General features: G+C 48.0%; 1 protein-coding gene across 1 annotated transcript in view; it reads right to left on the reverse strand.

Moving 5' to 3' along the window:
• BAZ1A (bromodomain adjacent to zinc finger domain 1A) overlaps positions 1 to 26612 on the reverse strand; it is a 318920-nt gene that overhangs the window by 59792 nt on the left and 232516 nt on the right. Inside the window, exon 17 of the mRNA XM_069209108.1 lies at positions 25315 to 25893. Within this exon, the coding sequence (XP_069065209.1) occupies positions 25315 to 25893 (579 nt within the window). The remainder of the gene's footprint in view (positions 1 to 25314; positions 25894 to 26612) is intronic.

A 26612-nucleotide genomic window follows, 5' to 3' on the forward strand; every position in this document is an offset into this window, starting at 1 on the left:
GGTAGCAGATTTGGATGCATTTAACTATCCATCTGGCTATACCTTGTTTTGATATTGGGTTTCCTGCATGAGGTTTTTGAAATGCAATAAATAGTTGTTTAGTCTTTCTGATGTTTTTTGTTCTGTCAATGTAATACATCAATGCTCTTTTGACATCTAATGTATGTAGTGCCCTTTCAGCTACGGTATCTGGCTGTGGAAAAAACACTGGAAGTTCCACTGTTTGATTTACATGGAACGGTGAAATAACCTTTGGCAAAAATTTAGGATTGGTCCTTAGGACGACTTTATTTTTGTGTAGTTGTATAAAAGGTTCCTGTATTGTAAACGCCTGAATCTCGCTTACTCTTCTTAGGGAAGTAATGGCGATGAGAAATGCCACCTTCCAGGTTAGGAACTGTATGTCGCAGGAATGCATGGGTTCAAAAGGTGGACCCATAAGTCTAGTTAGGACAACATTTAGGTTCCATGAAGGAACAGGTGGTGTTCTTGGTGGTATAATTCTCCTAAGGCCCTCCATGAAAGCTTTAATGACTGGCATCTTATATAGGGAAGTTGAATAGGTAGTCTGCAGGTATGCAGATATTGCTGCAAGGTGTATTTTAATGGAAGAGAAAGCCAGGTTAGATTTTTGTAAGTGAAGCAAGTAACCCACTACATGTTCTGGAGTTGTGTGTAATGGTTGTATTTGATTAATATGGCAGTAGCAAACAAACCTCTTCCATTTACTCGCATAGCAGTGCCTGGTGGATGGCCTTCTAGCTTGTTTTATGACTTCCATACATTCTTGGGTAAGTTGTAAGTGCCCGAATTCTAGGATTTCAGGAGCCAGATTGCTAGATTCAGCGATGCTGGATCTGGGTGTCTGATCTTTTGGTTGTGCTGTGTCAATAGATCTGGCCTGTTGGGCAATTTGATGCAGGGTACCACTGATAGGTCTAGCAGCGTTGTGTACCAGGGTTGCCTTGCCCAAGTTGGTGCTATCAATATGAGTTTGAGTTTGCTTTGACTGAGTTTGTTTACCAGGTAAGGAAGGAGAGGGAGAGGAGGAAAAGCGTAAGCAAATATCCCTGACCAGTTCATCCATAGGGCACTGCCTTGGGATTGTTCGTGTGGGTATCTGGATGCGAAGTTTTGGCATTTTGCGTTCTCCCTTGTCGCAAACAAGTCTATCTGAGGTGTCCCCCAGAGTTTGAAATAAGTGTTCAGAATTTGGGGGTGAATCTCCCATTCGTGGACCTGTTGGTGATCTCGAGAGAGATTGTCTGCGAGTTGATTTTGGATCCCTGTTATAAATTGTGCTATTAGGCGAATTTGGTTGTGAATTGCCCAACGCCAAATCGTTTGTGCTAGCAGGCTTAACTGCGTGGAGTGCGTCCCCCCCTGCTTGTTTAGATAATACATTGTTGTCATGTTGTCTGTTTTGACGAGAATGTATTTGTGAACTATTATTGGTTGGAAAGCTTTTAGTGCTTGAAAAACTGCTAGAAGTTCTAGGTGATTGATATGCAGTTTTGATTGATGTACGTTCCATTGTCCTTGTATGCTGTGTTGATCGAGGTGTGCTCCCCACCCTGTCATGGAAGCATCTGTTGTTATTACGTATTGTGGCACTGGGTCTTGGAAAGGCCGCCCTTTGTTTAAATTTATGTTGTTCCACCACAGAAGCGAGAGGTAAGTTTGGCGGTCTATTAACACCAGATCTAGAAGGTGACCCTGTGCTTGAGACCACTGTGATGCTAGGCATTGTTGTAAGGGCCTCATGTGCAGTCTTGCGTTTGGGACAATGGCTATGCATGAAGACATCATGCCTAGGAGTTGTAATACCATCTTTGCTTGTATCTTTTGTGTTGGATACATGCGTTGTATGATGGTGTTGAAATTTCGAATTCTTTGTGGACTTGGAGTGGCTACTCCCTTTGATGTGTCTATTATGGCTCCTAGGTATTGTTGTACCTTGCGCGGCAGAATGTTGGATTTTGTAAAGTTGACGGTGAACCCGAGTTTGAAGAGGGTTTGTATGATCTGATTTGTGTGATTTGAGCACTCTATGAACGAATGGGCTTTGATTAGCCAGTCGTCCAAATATGGGAACACATGTATTTGCTGCCTTCTTATGTGTGCAGCGACTACCGCTAGGCATTTGGTAAAGACTCTTGGTGCGGTTGTTAATCCGAAAGGCAGTACCTTGAATTGGTAATGTATTCCTTTGAATACAAACCTTAGGTATTTCCTGTGCGATGGGTGTATTGGTATATGGAAATAAGCATCCTTGAGGTCTAAAGTTGCCATGTAGTCGTGTAGTTTTAGCAATGGCAATACTTCTTGTAGTGTGACCATGTGGAAGTGGTCCGATTTGATGAAAGTGTTCACTACTCTGAGGTCTAGGATTGGTCTCAGCGTTTTGTCCTTCTTTGGTATCAGAAAGTACAGTGAGTAAACTCCTGTGTTTATTTGTGTGTTTGGCACTAATTCGATTGCATTCTTTTGCAATAGTGCCTGCACTTCTATCTCCAGGAGATTGGAATGGTGTGTTGTTAAATTTTGTGCTTTTGGTGGTATGTTTGGAGGGAATTGTAGAAATTCTATGCAATAACCATGCTGGATAATTGCTAGAACCCAAGTGTCTGTAGTGATTTCCTCCCATGCTTTGTAATAATGACCTATTCTTCCCCCCACTGGTGTTGTGTGGAGGGGGTGAGTGACATGTGAGTCACTGTTTAGTAGTAGTGGTTTTGGGGCTTTGAAATCTTCCTCTATTTCTAGGGAATTGCCCTCCTCTATATTGTCCCCGAAAACCTCCTCTATACTGTCCCTGGTAACTGGACGGTGTTGCTTGTGAGGTGCTGGCTTGTGTGCTCTGACCCCGAAACCCCCCTCGAAAGGGCGTTTTACGGAATGTGCTGTAATTCCCTCTGCTCTGCGGGGAGTAGAGTGCGCCCATGGCTTTGGCAGTGTCCGTATCTTTTTTGAGTTTCTCAATCGCTGTGTCCACTTCTGGACCGAACAGTTCTTTTTCATTAAAAGGCATATTGAGAACTGCTTGTTGAATCTCTGGTTTAAATCCAGACGTTCGGAGCCATGCATGCCTTCTGATAGTTACAGATGTATTAATTGTCCGTGCAGCTGTATCTGCAGCGTCCATGGAGGAGCGGATCTGGTTGTTGGAAATGGCCTGTCCCTCCTCAACCACTTGTTTTGCCCTATTTTGTAAGTCCTTGGGCAGATGTTCAATGAGATGTTGCATCTCGTCCCAGTGGGCTCTGTCATAGCGCGCAAGTAGTGCCTGGGAGTTCGCGATGCGCCACTGGTTTGCAGCTTGTGCTGCGACTCTTTTACCAGCTGCGTCGAACTTGCGGCTTTCTTTATCTGGGGGTGGTGCATCTCCAGATGTGTGAGTTGGCCCTCTTCCTAGCTGCTCCTACAACGACAGAGTCTGGTGGCAGCTGTGTAGTGATGAAAACCGGGTCTGTAGGAGGCGCCTTATACTTTTTTTCCACCCTTGGTGTGATTGCCCTCATTTTGACCGGCTCCTTAAAGATGTCTTTTGCGTGCCGGAGCATACCAGGGAGCATAGGCAGGCTTTGGTACGAGCTGTGGGTGGATGAGAGTGTGTTGAATAAAAAATCATCCTCGACCTGTTCTGAGTGGAGGCTTACGTTGTGAAATTGTGCTGCTCTAGCCACCACTTGAGAATACGCGGTGCTGTCCTCTGGTGGAGATGGCTTCGTAGGGTATGCCTCTGGACTATTATCTGACACTGGGGCGTCGTATAGGTCCCATGCGTCCTGATCTTGGTCACCCTGGCTCATGGTAGTGTGAGCTGGGGAGAGTGATGGAGTTTGTGCTGGTGAGACGTTAATCACGGGCTGAGGAGAGGGTGGTGGGGTAACTCTTTTCACCACTTTTGGTTGTGGTGTCCGTTCAGTCTGGAACTCCAACCTTCTCTTTCTCCTAATAGGGGGAAGGGTGCTTATTTTTCCTGTCCCCTGCTGTATGAAGATACGCTTTTGCGTATGGTCCACATCAGTTGCTTGTAGCTCTTCCTCAAACCTATGCTTTTGCATTTGGGAGGTTAGCGAGTGCTCTTCTGTATAAGAGCCTGGAGCTGGGTCGCTTGCAGTTTGTTTCGGCATCGAAACCCTGTCTGCGTGTTTTTTCGGCTCCGAGGTGACTTTTTTCTTTTTCGGGGCCGAAACCTCTCGGCGTCGATCAGCTTCGGTGCCGCTGTCTCGGCGTCGAGCCGTGTCCACACCGGCATCTCGGTGTCGAGGCTTGTCTCCAGCACTTTCTCGGTCCCGAGAAGGCTGCGTGCCGGTGTCTCGACCGGAGTCGGACGACCTCGGCACTGTTTGGGCCTTTTTCGGTGCCGACGGTCGGTCACCGAATTTATGGGTGGAGCCATGGCCGGATGGCAGTGGCGTCCCCTGGGCCTTGTAAATGTGTCTCTGTGTGGTTTTCGACGTCTTACTCACGGTTTGTGTATCGTCGAATCCTTCGGAGTCTGAGTCTTGGATCGAGAAGGTACCTTCCTCTTCCTGTTCCTCGAACTCCTGTTGGGCTGTCGGTGCGGACGCCATCTGAAGTCTTCTGGCTCGACGGTCTCGGAGTGTTTTTCGGGACCGGAACGCACGACAGGCCTCGCAGGTGTCTTCGCTGTGCTCAGGTGACAGGCACAGGTTGCAGACCAAGTGTTGGTCTGTGTAGGGGTATTTATTGTGGCATTTGGGGCAGAAACGGAACGGGGTCCGTTCCATCGGCGTTCTTCAGCACGCAGTCGGGCCGACCAGGCCCCGACGGGGGATCGAAAAACTACCCTGACGGGCACCGGAGCTCTTCGATCTTCGATGCGGTGTGGAATCTAAGTACGCCGATCCCGAACGCAACAATACCGACGAAAATCTTCCGAAATTAGCTAATTTTCCGTTCCGAAACTCGGAGCGACAGGAACACGTCCGAACCCGATGGCGGAAAAAAAACAATCGAAGATGGAGTCGACGCCCATGCGCAATGGAGACAAAAGGAGGAGTCACTCGGTCCCGTGACTCGAAAGACTTCTTCGAAGAAAAACAACTTGTAACACTCCGGCCCAACACCAGATGGCGAGCGATTGCAGAACATGCGTATCTACAGCGACAGATGCCATTGAACATCCACTTTCTTTGAAAAAACAAACTGTAGAGATAGACTTCTCTGGAGATTTGACTGAGAATCTATGAAAGTTCCAATACTGGATTAAGTACGTTTTTAAATAGAAATTCTTTCCACTTTAGAAGTGGACAGTGCCATTTCGGACTTCTGCAACGTTATCCTAAGGAAGGAAAACAAGTTTTGCAACAGGTAGAATACAGCGACTTACAAGACCAATCTCCAGGAGTTAAAGTGAGTAGTGGGCAAGGTCCAATGCAGCACCAGCAGTACACCACCAGCCGCACAGAGGCGGCCAGGGTCAGGGTGCAAAACAGCATAGGGTGCCCAATGCGTTTTACTGGAGATCAGTCACTATGAAAAGAGGCTCCAGGCTCTGGCCAGGAGGCCAGTCAGGTTGAACCAACAACAGGGCTCAGGTAGGCACATTCAGTTCTTTCACAGCTCAGTGGTGACAGGTGCAGATATGTCTTCAGGTGTCGGGTTTTTCTTACCAGAGTGGTAGAAGGGGGCCGAGTGCCGAGGCTTCAGTTGTCATCGGTGAGTCTACTACGGGTGAAACCACAAAGGACTCAGACTCTGGAGGGCTGAGGAATCTTGTAGGCACCGGTGGTCCATTTCAACTCAGGTCTGCGACGGTGGGTGAAGTGGTGACTTCAGGTGTCAAGTTTTGGCATTTCCAGAGGCTTCAGAGTCCCTTCTTTGGAGTTTGCTGGGGAACAGGTCCCCTGTTCACAGGAGGTCTTGAGTCTTTTTTTTTTTAAAGTAGGCAGTCCGCCGAGGCTTCTGGAGTCACAGCTGCAGGACGAGTTGACTTTGGTGCAGATTTTGATGAGGGATGCAGACAGGCCAGCTGTGTTGGTACCAGATCAGCTGCTTCTTTTCTCCTCTTCTGCTTTCGCAGCTCTTCCTTTTCTTCATCAGGATCCTCTTCTCTGGTGCCAACAAGCTCCCCTACATACTGAATTTAGGAGGGTTATGGGGATTGTAAGGTAGTAGCCAATGGGCTCCTTACCCTTGGGGGTCACTACAACCTTTATATGTGACCATGGGGGTGGGAGGGTCGGCATCTATCTTGTGAGGAAGGCCAGATCTGCATACCAAGGCAGTGAGCTTGCTAAGCTTCTTTGAAGCTTTCCGCTTAGGGATGTAGATCTGCAGGTGTTTAACAACTCCCAGAGCAGGCTTTGTAGTTGACTGCCAGAGAGCAAAGGCTCTCAACCTAGGAGGCGGAACTCCTGTCTGGTGGTGGCAGGCGGCCTCAAACTATTCAGCAAGCACACCAGAGGCTGGTAGGTTGTCAGAGGGAACCTCTAAAGTGCCGTCTGGGTGCATGTATTGATAAATCCATCACTGGAATCAGTGCTGGCTAACAAACATGAGATGTTTGATACCAAACACCTCTGTCTTCAGTGAAGCAATCATGTAGCTAGGGAATTCGTACTGACCAGTGTCCAGAACATGCATTTAAAATGGCTTTCTGTCCACTTACTACGTCTAAGAGTCAAAGACATAGCAGGTGCTTAATTTGTAAATAAAAATGTGCCGGTGCCCAAAGCCCTCCTCAAACATGCAGCTGCAGCAATTAAATGTGCAAGCACAGAACACTGGGGCAAGCGTAATCCTGAAGCCATCTCAGGCTCTTTAATCCATTTACAGCCACTCCTTGCGCCCCTTCAGCTCACTCTTGCAGCTTTCTGCTTTCTCCTTTTGTGGCGCTTTTTCATTTTTCTCTTCCTCCGTCTTTCCTAAATGTGTCTTTTGCTCGGAGCAAATGCTTGAGGCAGAAGAATAAGCCCCGTCCCTCAAAAATAAGTGCCTGTGCTCAGCACCGGAAACAACAAGCACAAATTAAGCACTGCTCACCTGTAATAAAATGCACTCTGCATTAGGGTTGTCAGGCCTGCTGCTTGTTGGGTTTTTTTTTTGGGTGGAGGGGGGCAGGACTTACAAATATTGCATGCTGTGTTGGGTCACATGTCGTGTTTTCATGTTTGTTTGCACCAAGACACGCAGCCTGCAATGGATGGCAGCCTGGCATATGCTAGATGAGGGGTCCTTTGGGGTGGCACAATTCGTGATGCAGCCCTTAGGGAACCTGTTTAATAGCCCAGTGACTTACAGAGGGTGCTAAAGGTTTTGCCAATTGGGGAAACCACTGTGTAGCTTTGGGAAAGAGCTCTGGCACTGTGACCTGGTTAGTAGCAAGCCAGTGCACTGAGTCGAAATCACATGTACCAGTCAAAAATGTCACCTTCCTTCAGACATCTCTAATAGAGCAGAGTACCAAGGCTGCCTCGCCTAGTTGGTGCCATTAGAATAAGCCTCATCATGTGCCATCCCATATGTAGTCAGGAATATGTGATGAGTGAGAGGCAGAAAAACATAGGCAAATCTCTGACCGACTCATCCAAAGTGCATTGCCTATGGAGTGTAGGTGTAGATGCCTTTAGGCGAAGCTTTGGCATATTGCGTTTCCTTTCTTGCAGAAAGGTCTACTGTTAGACTGCCTGATTTGTGAAAATACATTTGTAGGACTTAAGGGTTTAGTTCCCACTTCTGTATTTGTTAATGTGACCTGCTTAAGAGGCCTGGAAAGTGTTACATCGAGCAGTGCATGTTGTGAAGAGTCCGATGCAAGATCTTTTGGGATAGCTGAGAAATCCAAAATGAGTGTGTATGAGGAAGTACGTTGAGTAGAACCTTTACCTCTTTCTTGAAGAGGTACAAGTTATATCACCCCTTTTTGAAGGAGAGGTTGAACATCTTCTAAGAGGTTGAGATGTTAACTGGAAAACTTGTGTCTTGGTGGTATGTCGGGTGGGGTGGAATCCAGGCAATAGCATGTTTTTACTATTTGAGCACACACAGCTCAAAAGAAATTTCTGCCCAGTATGGACAAATCTTGTATTCGCCCACCCCACACTGGTGTTAAATGCTATGGGGTTGCCCTGGGAAGGGCAGTGCCTGGTGTTGCCTTGGCGGAACAACCCTCACCCCTTCCTCAAGAATTTTTTTTTTTTTTTAACTAAAATGCTTGAAATTGCTACACCTTTGGTAGGTGTGTGCACGTGAGGTTTGACCAGCTTTGGCTGAGCCTCTTGGAGATGGTCTATGATTAAACCCCTTCCCTCCTCCCCTTTTGCCCCCCTAGCAGAAGTGGTTGCTTGTAGGACCCCCAAGAACTTCGTAATTTAAGCATCTTTTCTGATCTTTTCTAACATTTTGTCAGTCTGGAGGACAAAAAAAGATGTTCCACATAGAACTGAATGTTAAGGTGTTTATGCATCTCTAGTTTGATACCCAAGATCCTTAGCCATGCATGTCTGTGGAGTAGTGTATTGGTGTTAATAACCCTTGAAGCAGTGTCTACAGTGCAGCGGGCGGTGGCATTAGAAATTACCTTTTTTTCTGCCACAAATTCTTCCTTCTGCTTTCTGAAGAATTCTGGAAGGTGCTTTACGAGTGCTTCCATCTCCTCCCAATGGAATCTGTCATACCTTGAAAACAGACATGGAACTGGCAATGCGCCTGTGGGTTGGTACACCTACAGCAACTGATTTACTTGCTCATTTATATGCTTGCTTTTTTTTTTTATCTGTTGGGGGCATTACCAGTCATTTGCGCAGATACGCTCTTTCTGGATCGCATGTAGCACTCGAAAATCTGGTGGAACTTGTGACCTTATCTTAATAGGATCTAGTAGGAAAGCCTTTAATATTCTTTTTCCTACCTGTGGTAGGACTACTCTAGCCCTGATTGGATCTTAAACTTTATCAGGAGCAGGCCTCATTATCCCCTTTAATAGTGGAAAAGACTGAACACTGTGCTTAGTTTCTGAGAGGGTCTCTGTGAGGAAATGGTCTTCCTCTTGCACAAGTGCATAGACATACTGTGGTGTAGAGCCACACTGAGTTACAGCATGGTAAGCTGTTGTATCATCCGGGCAAATGGCTTTACTGGATAAAGATCACTGGTCTGATCCTCTGGAGCAGCTACATTGTAGTCCTCCCACAGATCATCACCTATCCGAGTGGTCTGTTCATAAGGTACTCTGCCTCTTATGGGCTTCCCAGCTCAGCAAAGGAATGAGTAGATCCTGTCGGAGAATTGTGATGGAACCAATGGAGAAGTGGCGAGTTTGGCTGCGGTGATGAGAGGCAGCAGTGTTTGTGGCGGAGGAAGGAGGAGTTGCCAAGGACAAGCTGTTGGTGCTGGTTTTACAGTGGCAGGTGTTTGTGCAGGCGGAGGTGTTGTCTGCTCCTTGCACCTGTAATGTTGGGAACGTAGAGGACCATAGTGCACCAGTTCTTCCATGAATGTCCACTTCCTTATCCTTCCCTGCGTTTGGATCCTGACAAGGGGGGAGAGGCAGACCTGAAGAGTAGACGGCTTTGTCTATCAACCCTGGCACAAGCCACAAAGAGTTCGACCTCGCAGTATTTGATGACCTTTGGGTGCATATGTTGGCAGGATTCACAAGAAAGCAAGCCAAAGTCTGAGCTAAGGCACCAGAGGCAAATGGAGTGTGGGTCAGTGAGATATCTGTCCCTCACAATCCCTGCAGGGCTAAAACCTTGGGTGGAGACATACTACACTATTTTTATTTTATTAATTTTTTTGTTGTGGAGGAAAAAACTCTAGAGCGCAAGCTCTGGATCTGCGAAGGCACAGAAAAATGGAAACTGATGTAGTTCCATCAGGGTAGGCATGATATGGTAGACACTCTAAGGAGCCCCCAGAGTGCATGGAATCATATAACCAATACTGGCATTGGGGTAAGATTCCGACATGTTGGATACCAAGCATGCCCAGGTTCGAAGTTACCATTATGGAGCTGGACAGTGTCCAGTAGAAGGGTAAAATGGCTTTCCTGAACTTCAAGTCCAGTTCAATGGAGTTGAAGTTCATAGGGGCACCTCTGCTCATGCAGGGGTGCACTCACATGCAGGGACCTCCACCCTAGCCTCTGGGCTAAGGGGGCATACCATAGGGGTGGCTTACAATGACCTGGTGCAGTGACCTGTAATGAAAGGGTGCGTACACTTTTTCACGCAGACTGCAATGGCACGCCTGCATACACATTATGCATGGGCTCCTATAGGTGGCACAAAACATGCTGCAGCCCATGGGGAACCCCTGGTGCCCCAATGCCCTGGGGTCCATAAGTACCATATACTAGGGACTTAAATGTGGGCACCAGTATGCCAATTGTGGGGTGTGCAAAGTCCTAGGCAACCAAATTTTAGAGGGAGAGAGCCAAATCACTGGGGTCCTGGTTGCAGGATCCCAGTGAAAACAGTCAAAGCATACTGACAGCTAGCAAAAAGTGGGGGTAACCATGCCAAAAAAGAGGATACTTTCCTACGGGGATATTATACACTAGTTGAGCTGCAGAGTTCTGCACAATCTGAGTTTTTTTTTATTGTGGTCTTGTGCGCTCCCACGTATAATGTATTCCCATAGTCCAGGCGGGACAGAATGAGTGCCTTCACTACCAACCTTCTCGACATGGAGGGAAGCAGAGGAAGGATTTTTCGAAGCATTCTTAGCATACCATAGCAAGTAGCTGAGAGATTTATTGCCTGGAAGTCGAATTTGAAGGCTTTATCCAACCAGAACCCTAGGCTCTCCACTGCAGTTTTTGGTAGAGGTGAGTTCCCCCCCCTAGACAACTTGGCCAGCCCAATTCTAAAGCAGGGTTGGAGTTATTGCCAAGGATCATCAGTTCCATCTCGTCTCTAATTTGAGACCAGAGCCCTTCATCCATTCAGCCACCTTCACTAAACAGGGACCCAAGGAAGGGCATGAAGGGTCTTGGTTTGGCTTAAGGGAGACAACCAGTTGCATGTCATTGGCATAAGAGACTAATGAAATGTTCTCATACACAAGTTAAAGGGTAGGGCTCAGCAATGAGTCCTGAGGAACTCCACATTTTAGAGGAATTTCTTCTGAGGTACAGTTACCCTCAAAGACCTGAAAAGTCCTATCCTCTAAGAAAGACTTCAGCCACGCTACAGCAGACGCCTAAGATGCCCGCAGTCACCGACTCACAAGAACACCATGGCTTACGGTACGAAAAGCTGAGCTTAGATCAAGGAGGATAATTCCTGCTGTTCCTCCCCAGTCAAGTAGCTTTGTGGCTTCTACCATGGCTAGAAGGGCTGTCTCTGTAAAGTGATAAGGACGAAAACCCGTTTGAATGGTGTGTACAATATCATGACTCTTGTAAAGAAATGGCTCCCTGTTGCAGTTACCCCCCACTTTTTGCCTGATACTGATGCTGACTTGACTGAGAAGAGTGCTGGGACCCTGCTAACCAGGCCCCAGCACCAGTGTTCCTTCACCTAAAATGTACCATTGTATCCACAATTGGCACACCCTGGCATTCAGATAAGTCCCTTGTAACTGGTACTTCTAGTACCAAGGGCCCTGATGCCAAGGAAGGTCTCTAAGGGCTGCAGCATGTCTTATGCCACCCTAGAGACCCCTCACTCAGCACAGACACACTGCTTACAAGCCTGTGTGTGCTAGTGAGAACAAAATGAGTAAGTCGACATGGCACTCCCCTCAGGGTGCCATGCCAGCCTCTCACTGCCTATGCAGTATAGGTAAGACACCCCTCTAGCAGGCCTTACAGCCCTAAGGCAGGGTGCACTATACCATAGGTGAGGGTACCAGTGCATGAGCATGGTACCCCTACAGTGTCTAAACAAAACCTTAGACATTGTAAGTGCAGGGTAGCCATAAGAGTATATGGTCTGGGAGTCTGTCAAACACGAACTCCACAGCACCATAATGGCTACACTGAAAACTGGGAAGTTTGGTATCAAACTTCTCAGCACAATAAATGCACACTGATGCCAGTGTACAGTTTATTGCAAAATACACCCCAGAGGGCACCTTAGAGGTGCCCCCTGAAACTTAACCGACTGTCTGTGTAGGCTGACTAGTTCCAGCAGCCTGCCACACCAGAGACATGTTGCTGGCCCCATGGGGAGAGTGCCTTTGTCACTCTGAGGCCAGTAACAAAGCCTGCACTGGGTGGAGATGCTAACACCTCCCCCAGGCAGGAACTGTGACACCTGGCGGTGAGCCTCAAAGGCTCCCCCCTTTGTCACAGCCCAGCAGGGCACTCCAGCTTAGTGGAGTTGCCCGCCCCCTCCGGCCACGGCCCCCACTTTTGGCGGCAAGGCTGGAGGGAACAAAGAAAGCAACAAGGAGGAGTCACTGGCCAGTCAGGACAGCCCCTAAGGTGTCCTGAGCTGAGGTGACTCTAACTTTTAGAAATCCTCCATCTTGCAGATGGAGGATTCCCCCAATAGGGTTAGGATTGTGACCCCCTCCCCTTGGGAGGAGGCACAAAGAGGGTGTACCCACCCTCAGGGCTAGTAGCCATTGGCTACTAACCCCCCAGACCTAAACACGCCCTTAAATTTAGTATTTAAGGGCTACCCTGAACCCTAGAAAATTAGATTCCTGCAACAAGAAGAAGGACTGCCCAGCTGAAAACCCCTGCAGCGGAAGACCAGAAGACGACAACTGCCTTGGCTCCAGAAACTCACCGGCCTGTCTCCTGCCTTCCAAAGATCCTGCTCCAGCGACGCTTCCGAAGGGACCAGCGACCTCGACATCCTCTGAGGACTGCCCCTGCTTCGAAAAGACAAGAAACTCCCGAGGACAGCGGACCTGCTCCAAGAAAAGCTGCAACTTTGTTTCCAGCAACTTTAAAGATCCCTGCAAGCTCCCCGCAAGAAGCGTGAGACTTGCAACACTGCACCCGGCGACCCCGACTCGGCTGGTGGAGATCCGACGCCTCAGGAGGGACCCCAGGACTACTCTGATACTGTGAGTACCAAAACCTGTCCCCCCTGAGCCCCCACAGCGCCGCCTGCAGAGGGAATCCCGAGGCTTCCCCTGACCGCGACTCCTTGAATCCAAAGTCCCGACACCTGGGAAAGACCCTGCACCCGCAGCCCCCAGGACCTGAAGGACCGGACTTTCACTGGAGAAGTGACCCCCAGGAGTCCCTCTCCCTTGCCCAAGTGGAGGTTTCCCCGAGGAATCCCCCCCTTGCCTGCCTGCAGCGCTGAAGAGATCCCGAGATCTCTCATAGACTAACATTGCGAACCCGACGCTTGTTTCTACACTGCACCCGGCCGCCCCCGCGCCGCTGAGGGTGAAATTTCTGTGTGGACTGGTGTCCCCCCCGGTGCCCTACAAAACCCCCCTGGTCTGCCCTCCGAAGACGCGGGTACTTACCTGCAAGCAGACCGGAACCGGGGCACCCCCTTCTCTCCATTCTAGCCTATGTGTTTTGGGCACCACTTTGAACTCTGCACCTGACCGGCCCTGAGCTGCTGGTGTGGTGACTTTGGGGTTGCTCTGAACCCCCAACGGTGGGCTACCTTGGACCAAGAACTGAACCCTGTAAGTGTCTTACTTACCTGGAAAAACTAATCAAAACTTACCTCCCCTAGGAACTGTGAAAATTGCACTAAGTGTCCACTTTTAAAACAGCTATTTGTCAATAACTTGAAAAGTATACATGCAATTTTGATGATTTGAAGTTCCTAAAGTACTTACCTGCAATACCTTTCGAATGAGCTATTACATGTAGAATTTGAACCTGTGGTTCTTAAAATAAACTAAGAAAAGATATTTTTCTATATAAAAACCTATTGGCTGGAGTTGTCTCTGAGTGTGTGTACCTCATTTATTGTCTTGTGTATGTACAACAAATGCTTAACACTACTCCTTGGATAAGCCTATTGCTCGACCACACTACCACAAAATAGAGCATTAGTATTATCTATTTTTACCACTATTTTTACCTCTAAGGGGAACCCTTGGACTCTGTGCAGGCTATTCCTTACTTTGAAATAGCACATACAGAGCCAACTTCCTACATTGGTGGATCAGCGGTGGGGTACAAGACTTTGCATTTGCTGGACTACTCAGCCAATACCTGATCACACGACAAATTCCAAAATTGTCATTAGAAATTGATTTTTGCAATTTGAAAAGTTTTCTAAATTCTTAAAAGACCTGCTAGGGCCTTGTGTTAGATCCTGTTTAGCATTTCTTTTAGAGTTTAAAAGTTTGTAAAAGTTTGAATTAGATTCTAGAACCAGTTGTAGATTCTTAAAAAGTATTCCAACTTTTAGAAGCAAAATGTCTAGCACAGATGTGACTGTGGTGGAACTCGACACCACACCTTACCTCCATCTTAAGATGAGGGAGCTAAGGTCACTCTGTAAAATAAAGAAAATAACAATGGGCCCCAAACCTACCAAAATACAGCTCCAGGAGCTTTTGGCAGAGTTTGAAAAGGCCAACCCCTCTGAGGGTGGCAACTCAGAGGAAGAGGATAGTGACTTGGAGGAAAATTCCCCCCTACCAGTCCTATCTAGGGAGAACAGGGTCCCTCAAACCCTGACTCCAAAAATAATAGTCAGAGATGCTGGTTCCCTCACAGGAGAGACCAACACCTCTGAAATCACTGAGGATAACTCCAGTGAAGATGACCCCCTGTTAGCCAGGATGGTCAAAAGATTGGCTTTGGAAAAGCAGCTCCTAGCCATAGAAAGGGAAAGAAAAGAGATGGGCCTAGGTCCCATCGATGGTGGCAGCAACTTAAATAGGGTCAGAGATTCTCCTGACATCCTAAAAATCCCCAAAGGGATTGTAACAAAATATGAAGATGGTGATGACATCACCAAATGGTTCACAGCTTTTGAGAGGGCTTGTGTAACCAGAAAAGTAAACAGATCTCACTGGGGTGCTCTCCTTTGGGAAATGTTCACTGGAAAGTGTAGGGATAGACTCCTCACACTCTCTGGAAAAGATGCAGAATCTTATGACCTCATGAAGGGTACCCTGATTGAGGGCTTTGGATTCTCCACTGAGGAGTATAGAATTAGATTCAGGGGGGCTCAAAAATCCTCGAGCCAGACCTGGGTTGATTTTGTAGACTACTCAGTAAAAACACTAGATGGTTGGTTAACTGGAAATGAAGTGTGTGACTATGTTGGGCTTTATAATTTGTTTATGAAAGAACACATTTTAAGTAACTGCTTCAATGAAAAGTTGCATCAGTATCTGGTAGACCTAGGTCCAATTTCTCCCCAAGAATTGGGAAAGAAGGCAGACCACTGGGTCAAGACTAGGGTAACCAAAACTTCCACTGGGGGTGACCAAAAGAAAGGGGTTACAAAAACTCCCCAGGAGAAAGTGGGTGACACTAGAAACAAAGAAAAAGAGTCCTCTGTAGGCCCCCAAAAACCAGAACAGGTGGGTGGGCCCCAAGACACAACCCAAAACAAAGGTGGGTACCAGGGTAAGAACTGGGATGCCACTAAGGCATGGTGCCACAACTGTAAACAGTCTGGGCACCACACCAAGGACACTTCTTGTCCCAAAAACAAACCCCAGAACAAAATTCCAGGGGTAACCAGTGTAGCCATGGGAGATGACTCCTCAGATGAGGAGGTCTTCCTAGCCTTCAACTGGAAACAGGGCCCAACAGGTGAGTTGGAGATTCCAGAGGGAAGTAGACACTTCCACCACCTACTGGTGAATGGAATCCCAACCACTGCCCTGAGAGACACTTGTGCCAGTCACACTATTGTGCATGACAGGCTGGTGCTCTCAAACCAGTACATCCCAGGTGAGACTGCCAGGGTAAGAGTTAGCCTAGACAGGGTCACTAAGAGGCCTGTGGCTTTAGTACCCATAGAAGTGGGTGGCACTCTTAGCTGGAGAAGGGTAGTAGTCAGTACAGACCTCCCCCTTGATTGTCTCCTTGGAAATGACTACCCAGAGCTTAGTCAGAGCCCAAGAGAGGAACTGGTCCAGTGCCAGTCCTCTCCCAAGGATTCTGGAAGTCCTGCCTCTGCAGTAAATGCAAGCAGGCCCCAGAAGAAGAAGAAAAGAAAACCGAGTAGGAAGGGTGGACAACCTTTAGCCAAGGTTACAGCAAGCCAAGGAGATTCTGCTCCAGTAGGGGAGAACTCCAAAAATGGCCCTGATAAAGTCCAACCTGACCCACAAGAAATCCTGGCTAGTCAGGCAACTGTTAAACCTGAGTGGGTGGCTCCTCAGCTAACAGAAGAAAGAGTGGAAGAAGGGTGTTTACTACAAGATGTGGTAACCCCCCACTCTAATACAGCAGACAGGCAACCTGAACCCAAAGAGGCCTGTAACTTAGCCCCTTCCCTTTTAGGTGAAGAGCTAAAGGTGTGGTTCTGGGCACTGACAGCTGTCAGTGGCCTCTGCTGGGTGTTAGCCTTTATGGCTGCACTATCCTTAGCATGGTGGTCTGACCCCATGCCAAATAGCAAGTTAGGCCCCCTGACCCTATTGGTCATGGTGGGGTTACTCCAGCTCTGGGTAACCTCTCTGGGTAAGCTAGGGGTAACCCTGGCCAAGATAAGGTTAGCAGAGGTGGATACCTCTAAGACCAAAATAGAAAGAATGGGTGGAGACATTGAAGAGGCAGACAAGAGGCAATTCAGACTAGGTCCTATCACCGTGGAAGTAGGTCAGTTCCCCAAAGGGAATGACCTGAACAGAAGGATGTAAGGCAGAGTAGGCCCTGCAACTAACCAGCCTATTTCTCCTACTCTTCCTCGCCTGACAGACTAGGAAGACTCTCCCAGCTTGGGCTGAGTCTCCTGGCCTGTGGGCTGGGGGGGGCTTGTGTAAAGAAATGGCTCCCTGTTGCAGTTACCCCCCACTTTTTGCCTGATACTGATGCTGACTTGACTGAGAAGAGTGCTGGGACCCTGCTAACCAGGCCCCAGCACCAGTGTTCCTTCACCTAAAATGTACCATTGTATCCACAATTGGCACACCCTGGCATTCAGATAAGTCCCTTGTAACTGGTACTTCTAGTACCAAGGGCCCTGATGCCAAGGAAGGTCTCTAAGGGCTGCAGCATGTCTTATGCCACCCTAGAGACCCCTCACTCAGCACAGACACACTGCTTACAAGCCTGTGTGTGCTAGTGAGAACAAAATGAGTAAGTCGACATGGCACTCCCCTCAGGGTGCCATGCCAGCCTCTCACTGCCTATGCAGTATAGGTAAGACACCCCTCTAGCAGGCCTTACAGCCCTAAGGCAGGGTGCACTATACCATAGGTGAGGGTACCAGTGCATGAGCATGGTACCCCTACAGTGTCTAAACAAAACCTTAGACATTGTAAGTGCAGGGTAGCCATAAGAGTATATGGTCTGGGAGTCTGTCAAACACGAACTCCACAGCACCATAATGGCTACACTGAAAACTGGGAAGTTTGGTATCAAACTTCTCAGCACAATAAATGCACACTGATGCCAGTGTACAGTTTATTGCAAAATACACCCCAGAGGGCACCTTAGAGGTGCCCCCTGAAACTTAACCGACTGTCTGTGTAGGCTGACTAGTTCCAGCAGCCTGCCACACCAGAGACATGTTGCTGGCCCCATGGGGAGAGTGCCTTTGTCACTCTGAGGCCAGTAACAAAGCCTGCACTGGGTGGAGATGCTAACACCTCCCCCAGGCAGGAACTGTGACACCTGGCGGTGAGCCTCAAAGGCTCCCCCCTTTGTCACAGCCCAGCAGGGCACTCCAGCTTAGTGGAGTTGCCCGCCCCCTCCGGCCACGGCCCCCACTTTTGGCGGCAAGGCTGGAGGGAACAAAGAAAGCAACAAGGAGGAGTCACTGGCCAGTCAGGACAGCCCCTAAGGTGTCCTGAGCTGAGGTGACTCTAACTTTTAGAAATCCTCCATCTTGCAGATGGAGGATTCCCCCAATAGGGTTAGGATTGTGACCCCCTCCCCTTGGGAGGAGGCACAAAGAGGGTGTACCCACCCTCAGGGCTAGTAGCCATTGGCTACTAACCCCCCAGACCTAAACACGCCCTTAAATTTAGTATTTAAGGGCTACCCTGAACCCTAGAAAATTAGATTCCTGCAACAAGAAGAAGGACTGCCCAGCTGAAAACCCCTGCAGCGGAAGACCAGAAGACGACAACTGCCTTGGCTCCAGAAACTCACCGGCCTGTCTCCTGCCTTCCAAAGATCCTGCTCCAGCGACGCTTCCGAAGGGACCAGCGACCTCGACATCCTCTGAGGACTGCCCCTGCTTCGAAAAGACAAGAAACTCCCGAGGACAGCGGACCTGCTCCAAGAAAAGCTGCAACTTTGTTTCCAGCAACTTTAAAGATCCCTGCAAGCTCCCCGCAAGAAGCGTGAGACTTGCAACCCTGCACCCGGCGACCCCGACTCGGCTGGTGGAGATCCGACGCCTCAGGAGGGACCCCAGGACTACTCTGATACTGTGAGTACCAAAACCTGTCCCCCCTGAGCCCCCACAGCGCCGCCTGCAGAGGGAATCCCGAGGCTTCCCCTGACCGCGACTCCTTGAATCCAAAGTCCCGACACCTGGGAAAGACCCTGCACCCGCAGCCCCCAGGACCTGAAGGACCGGACTTTCACTGGAGAAGTGACCCCCAGGAGTCCCTCTCCCTTGCCCAAGTGGAGGTTTCCCCGAGGAATCCCCCCCTTGCCTGCCTGCAGCGCTGAAGAGATCCCGAGATCTCTCATAGACTAACATTGCGAACCCGACGCTTGTTTCTACACTGCACCCGGCCGCCCCCGCGCCGCTGAGGGTGAAATTTCTGTGTGGACTGGTGTCCCCCCCGGTGCCCTACAAAACCCCCCTGGTCTGCCCTCCGAAGACGCGGGTACTTACCTGCAAGCAGACCGGAACCGGGGCACCCCCTTCTCTCCATTCTAGCCTATGTGTTTTGGGCACCACTTTGAACTCTGCACCTGACCGGCCCTGAGCTGCTGGTGTGGTGACTTTGGGGTTGCTCTGAACCCCCAACGGTGGGCTACCTTGGACCAAGAACTGAACCCTGTAAGTGTCTTACTTACCTGGAAAAACTAATCAAAACTTACCTCCCCTAGGAACTGTGAAAATTGCACTAAGTGTCCACTTTTAAAACAGCTATTTGTCAATAACTTGAAAAGTATACATGCAATTTTGATGATTTGAAGTTCCTAAAGTACTTACCTGCAATACCTTTCGAATGAGCTATTACATGTAGAATTTGAACCTGTGGTTCTTAAAATAAACTAAGAAAAGATATTTTTCTATATAAAAACCTATTGGCTGGAGTTGTCTCTGAGTGTGTGTACCTCATTTATTGTCTTGTGTATGTACAACAAATGCTTAACACTACTCCTTGGATAAGCCTATTGCTCGACCACACTACCACAAAATAGAGCATTAGTATTATCTATTTTTACCACTATTTTTACCTCTAAGGGGAACCCTTGGACTCTGTGCAGGCTATTCCTTACTTTGAAATAGCACATACAGAGCCAACTTCCTACAACTCTTAAGGAGCTCAGACAGTGCAAGATTCATATGTTTTTCTACAATTCTGTTTATCCCAGGAAGGAGACATATTTGGTGCTAGTTACCCATATCAAGTGAATCCAGATTATTATTATTTTTTTTTAAAGGCTTTAACCATGGCATCTTTCCAAGCTTTAAGGACCAGCCCAAGGTTGAGCGATTCACTATGTCTATCCGAACTGGAAGTACCTCATCTATTACTTTCCCTAAAACATGAGGTGGCATTGGATCTTTAAGTGAACCAGACCAGTGGCTCCCAACCTGTCCTCCGGGGACCCCTGGGGGTCAGCGAAGCCTCCTCAGTGGGTCCGCGACTGCTTCGAAAAGTAAATATAACAGTGTAACAAAGGGTGTATAAATAAAGTGGCTAAATGTACAATTTAACATTTTGAAATGTGCTGTAAATTTTAAGACATTTGAAATTGGAGGCTATAAATTAAATCTGCATTCTGAGATTGACTTGTGGGAACAGTGCAGGTGCAAACAGAACACAGTTTTGACGATGTGTGGCTTCAATTGAATTTAGAAACGATCCAACCTTCGTATTAAACATACTTTTTTTTAATGTATATTTGTTTGCAAATTAAATAAAATGTGTTATCATTTGTGTAAGTCTATGATGAATGCTTGTGTATTTTTTGTGAATTGTTGTGCGCGTCCAATTGATGTTTAGGCCGGGGTCCTCAGCTTCCAGTATCTACTCAGGGAGGGGGGGGGGGTCCCTGGATTCCAATAATGATTCAGTGGAGGTCCTTGAGTTCCAGTAATGATATAATGGGGGTCCACAGAAGTCAAAAGGTTGGGAAGCACTAACCCAGACTAGTATTTCTGCTTGGTAATATGACTATAATCTCTTCCAGATTCTCTCCCACTCTCTTACATAGTTGTTTCAAATTTGAAGTTTGGGGTATACCGTGGTGAGGATTTATCTTCTGCACGCCTGGTGTAAGTTTCAAGGTGAATAGTTTGATCCAGTGTGGATTCCAGCCACTGAGAGATGTTATAGTTTGCCAGTGTAGTATGTAAGCCTACAATGGGTCTTGAATCCCTCAGTGCTTTTTCCCATACCTCAATAGGCAGTTTAGACCAGGGTCGGTCTTTTAAACTGACCAAAGTGGTTTCTAAGGGAGCAGAGAAGTTATCTGGATCAAAAAGTGCTGAGACCGCGTGATCAGAAGAGGTTTAACAGTATTAACAAATTACCATTAGAAAAGATAGGAACTAAAAGGTGACTTCTTATGCGTGGGTCCTATCACCCAGATAGCTGAAGAGCAAGTAAAACCTACAAGAAGTCTGTAATTTGGGCATTCGCTCGCTGTTCCTAATGAAGATTAAAAGCACCTAAGGTAGGAAAGCTAGCCCTGGTGCTAGCTCGATTTACAATTACTTCGGGGAGAGATCACTTGGACTTGGCAGTCTATATAGTAAAATTCTAGAGAAGGTAGAGATAGGTGAAAAAGTCATTGCAAATGACAGACTTTCACACTCAAGAATGGGAGTGAGATCAATACATCTAAATTATTTCTTCAGTATGATCGCTATCCCTCCCACCCTTCTTATTTAATCAGTCTCTCCTCAAGATATAGTCTCCTGGGGGTAGAGCTTGCACAACGACTGGCCCTGAATCGGTCTGAAGCCAGGTCTCTGTTAAAAACACATCCGGTGTTTTTTCCTCTATAAAAGATTTAATTTGCGGCTCAGTACTGATCTACAGATTGGAAAAGAAAAAAAGCACGGGTGGAGATGAGCAACACGGAGGGAACAGGTTGGTGTAAGGAAATGCCTCCTTGGCATGGTTACCCCCTGACTTTTTGCCTTTGCTGATGTTAAGCTTTGATTTGAAAGTGTGCTGAGGCCTGCTAACCAGGCCCCAGCACCAGTGTTCTTTCCCTAACCTGTACTTTTGTTTTCACAATTGGCACACCCTGGCATCCAGGTAAGTCCCTTGTAACTGGTAACAAGGGCCCTGATGCCAGGGAAGGTCTCTAAGGGCTGCAGCATGTCTTATGCCACCCTGGGAACCCCTCACTCAGCACATACACACTGCTTGCCAGCTTGTGTGTGCTGGTGAGGACAAAACGAGTAAGTCGACATGGCACTCCCCTCAGGGTGCCATGCCAACCTCACACTGCCTATGCAGTATAGATAAGTCACCCCTCTAGCAGGCCTTACAGCCCTAAGGCAGGGTGCACTATACCTTAGGTGAGGGCACACGTGCATGAGCACTGTGCCCCTACAGTGTCTAAGCAAAACCTTAGACATTGTAAGTGCAGGGTAGCCATAAGAGTATATGGTCTGGGAGTCGGTCATGCACGAACTCCACAGTACCATAATGGCTACACTGAAAACAGGGAAGTTTGGTATCAAACTTCTCAGCACAATAAATGCACTGATGCCAGTGTACATTTTATTGTAACATACACCCCAGGGGGCACCTTAGAGGTGCCCCCTGAAACCTTAACCGACTACCCGTGTAGGCTGACTGGTTTTAGCAGCCTGCCACACACCAGACATGTTTCTGGCCACATGGGGAGAGTGCCTTTGTCACTCTGTGGCTAGTAAAGCCTGTACTGGGTGGAGATGCTTATCACCCCCCCCTTGCAGGAACTGTAACACCTGGCAGTGAGCCTCAAAGGTTCACCCCCTTCGTTACAGCACCCCAGGGCATTCCAGCTGGTGGAGTTGCCCACCCCCACTTTTGGCAGCAAGGCTGGAGGAGAAAAACAAGGAGGAGTCACTGGCCAATCAGGACAGCCCCTAAGGAGCTGAGGTGACTGACTTTTAAAAATCCTCCATCTTGCAGATGGAGGATTCCCCCAATAGGGATAGGAATGTGACCCCCTCCCCTTGGGAGGAGGCACAAAGAGGGTGTAGCCACCTTCAGGGCTAGTAGCCATTGGCCTAAACACACCCCTAAGTTCGGTATTTAGGGGCTCCCCAGAACCTAGGAACTCCGATTCCTGCAACCTAAGAAGAAGAGGACTGCTAAGCTGAAAAACCCTGCAGAGAAGACGGAGACACCAACTGCTTAGGCCCCAGCTCTACCGGCCTGTCTCCCCCCTTCTAAAGACACTGCTCCTGCAACGCTTTCCCCAGGGACCTGCGACCTCTGAATCCTCAGAGGACTGCCCTGCTCTAGAAGGACCAAGAACTCCTGAGGACAGCGGCTCTGTTCACCCAGGACTGCAACTTTGTTACAAAGGAGCAACATTAAACTTGCGTTTCCAGCCGGAAGCGTGAGACTTGCTACTCTGCACCCGACGCCCCCGGCTCGACTTGTGGAGAACAATCACTACAGGGAGGACTCCCTGTAGCCAGAGTTGCCCCCCCTGAGCCCCCACAGCGACACCTGCAGAGGGAATCCCGAGGCTCCCCCTGACCGTGACTGCCTGCTCCTCAGATCCCGACGCCTGGTAAAGACTCTGCACCCGCAGCCCCCAGGACCTGAAGGACCCGAACTCCAGTGCAGGAGTGACCCCCAGGAGGCCCTCTCCCTTGCCCAGGTGGTGGCTACCCCGAGGAGCCCCCCCCCACATCGCTGAAGAGACCCCTTGGTCTCCCATTAATTTCTATTGGAAACCCGACGCGTGTTTGCACACTGCACCCGGCCGCCCCCGTGCTGCTGAAGGTGTACTTTCTCTGCTGACTTGTGTCCCCCCCCGGTGCCCTACAAAACCTACAAAACCCCCCTGGTCTGCCTCCGAAGACGCAGGTAGACCTGCTGGCAGACTGGAACCGGGGCACCCCCTTCTCCATTGAAGCCTATGCGTTTTGGGCACCACTTTGACCTCTGCACCAGACTGGCCCTGAGCTGCTGGTGTGGTAACTTTGGGGTTGCCCTGAACCCCCAACGGTGGGCTACTTTGGACCCAAACTTGAACCTCGTAGGTGGTTTACTTACCTGCAAAAACTTAAACTCCTACTCCCCCCAGGAACTGTTGAAAATTGCACTGTCTAGTTTTAAAATAGCTATATGTGATTTATATGAAAACTGTGTATGCTATTTTGATTATTCAAAGTTCCTAAAGTACCTACCTGCAATACCTTTCATTTAAAGTATTACATGTAAATCTTGAACCTGTGGTTCTTAAAATAAACTAAGAAAATATATTTTTCTATACAAAAACCTATTGGCCTGGAATTGTCTGAGTGTGTGTTCCTCATTTATTGCTTGTGTGTGTACAACAAATGCATAACACTACTCCTTTGATAAGCCTACTGCTCGACCACACTACCACAAAATAGAGCATTAGTATTATCTCTTTTTGCCACTATCTTACCTCTAAGGGGAACCCTTGGACTCTGTGCATACTATTCCTTACTTTGAAATAGTGCATACAGAGCCAACTTCCTACAGTTGGTGAGTGGCATCACGGGGACAGGAGAAGCAACAGGAGGGCGGAGGGGTTGATGGGGGTCAAAGCATCATGGGGCTTCAGAGGGATGGAACACAGGTCGCAGTAAGGGAAGAAATGTGAGGGAGCAAACGTATGAGTGAGCACAACATCAAGTGAGGGGAGAAGCACAGGTGAAAACGCAACGCAGCAGTATAAACACAAGCAGAGGCGTAGCTTCAGGGGGGTGTTACACACACACACACACTCCCTCCCGCCCCCAAGTTAATATATTTTAGGTATATAGTTGGGTACAGGTGCTCTCAGTCTGGTATAGCGAGGTGTGTTGGATTTCACAAGGACATTTTACATACAGAGACAAAAGTACACACCCTCTCAGTCTCTCAGTTTGGCAAGTCTTCAAAACTTTTGATTTTACAAAATATTGGTATTTCTCTCACTTAGTACCCTTACCAATCCGCATTCCTCTCCCTTTCCACTGCCCCTTAAGCCCCTCTCATGCAACCTGTTTGTCGTATAATATATTTTGACATATTTCTGAAGCCCTTCCCCCCTGCCAGCCCCCCCCACCCCCCCCACAATTTTACAGACCAAGCTGCACTCCTGCACACAAGGGCATGATGGAGGGGGCCACAAGAGACTTGCACAAGAGCAATACGAGCGAGCGCAGTAGAGGGAGGAGAAGCACACAAGGAAGACCACCGGAAAATGCAAGCATTTAGTGAGGAGCGTGCACCTAAAAAGGGATTAGTGGAAGGACAGAAGTGATGCATCCAGGTTCCGGGGGAGGGACAAATACAAGAGGAAGGAAACCACACACAAAAGCAAGCAACTCCGAGACAATAAAGCCATTGAATGGTAAGCAATGGGAAGGCTCAAGGCTCGTTGTAAACTAACAACAGTCTTGCAAAAGATAGTGCCTGCGCTGTCTAGTGTGAGAGACCTAAAAAGCTGGACTCAGAACATGAGGCATGGGTGGGCACAATAACACGGCACGGTCAAGCATGCACTCTGACTTGAGAAATGGCGGATGATGTTGCAGAAATGACTGGATGCAGACATAGCTTGTTCCAATTACACACAGTCAGCTTAAAGACTTACAGTGCAGTAAACAATTTCTTCTTTCCTATGATGTGTGATCACCTTACAATGAGCAAAGATGGGAATTCCAATTCTCAGTCTTACGCCACTCATTCAAGACTGCTTCAGAAAATGAAAATGGAAGTTGGACAGGGTTCATCATACATAGCGCCAGCTGAACCTCGTGCATTAAAGGAAAATGGCACATTACAGAGTTAATAACTAGATAAAGATGCACACTGACAAGCCTAGGCACATTACAGACTAATTATTATAAACAGTCTGAAGAACACCATAAAGAGTAGTATAAGGTTGGCTCTTACCTGTGATGTGGTACCGCTCCACACAGGCCCCAATAAGCTTCTCACAGATCCGAAACTTCTCCTGTATAAGGACTTCTTTAAGCGCACTCTCTCGAAGCCCACGATTGTTCAGGGACTCTATCAGCTCATCTAGCTGACTAGACGAGCCATAATAGAACCAACGATTTGGCCGGTTTATCGGCTGGGGAGTAGCAACAGCAACAGGAGAAGGGGAAGGGGAAGTACTTTCAACAGAGTCCTGGGTATCTTCAATAGTAATAGGTTCTTCAGACGGCTCAGTTTTTTGGGAAATGGAATATGGTCTATGCATCAGCATATCCTCTGTCAAGCCAGAGTAGTCCTCTTCCACAAAGAGTCCGGGGACAGCAGCAAAGATCCAGTAGCGTCGATAAAGGCGGTCCCGGCCCAAAGGGAAGACATTGGTACATGTGGTGGCGCTCTGGATCTTCTCTAGCAGTTCCTCCTCCTTACGCTGCACCTCCTGCCTCCAAGAGCCTTCCTCATCTGCACTCAAGGACTCCTGTACTTCCCCTTCTGGGTCTTGGCACGCGGTCTTCGTGCCATTCTGCTTTTTATTTCCTGAAACAGGTTAAAAAAAAAAATATTACAACATGTAAAGATAGTTTCTTAGTACACTAAAATCAAAAGTAGCAAATGACCACAGCTCAACATAAACAACAGCAAACTGTTTCTTCAGGGCAAGATCCTAGAAAATGTGGCTTTAAAAAATAGCAAAAGCAATGCCCTTCATGTGAGGCCATTATGCAAGATGAAAATTAAAGTGAGAAACTGGATTTTTCTATTAGATTTGTTCAAAGTAACAAGTCGGCACAACAATTAGCTGATATACCAGTAGTGACAGTGTATATAGACAAAAAAAAAAGTCAGCGCACAAGTACATTTACACAATGTGGATCAACACCTCAAAATGTAAGTGGATCAGTGTATGTCATATCCAGGTACCAGGCAGGTGAGTAGGCCGCCATTGGCGTGGTGGAGTGAGGGCGCACAGGAACTAAATGGTACATCACAGACCTATTCCCAAACTGTCTCTTATGGAGCTGTTGTATATCATTCAGTATTTCTTCTGCAGCCAAGGGCATCTGTGCAACAGGACCAGTGGGGCCATATTTTATTGGGTATGCAGTGAGTGGACCACAAATATTTTGGGGTTTGCACCGACTGGCTGCGGGAAGGTGTGAGGAAATTGAGTGCATTATATGGTGTGGTTGTGTGACCTCACCGTGTAATAAACTAACCAGCCCTTCTAGGCACAGAAGGGTTTGTTCGTCAAACCT

Source organism: Pleurodeles waltl, chromosome 9 (genome assembly GCF_031143425.1).
Source record: "Pleurodeles waltl isolate 20211129_DDA chromosome 9, aPleWal1.hap1.20221129, whole genome shotgun sequence".
Classification (NCBI taxonomy): domain Eukaryota; kingdom Metazoa; phylum Chordata; class Amphibia; order Caudata; family Salamandridae; genus Pleurodeles; species Pleurodeles waltl.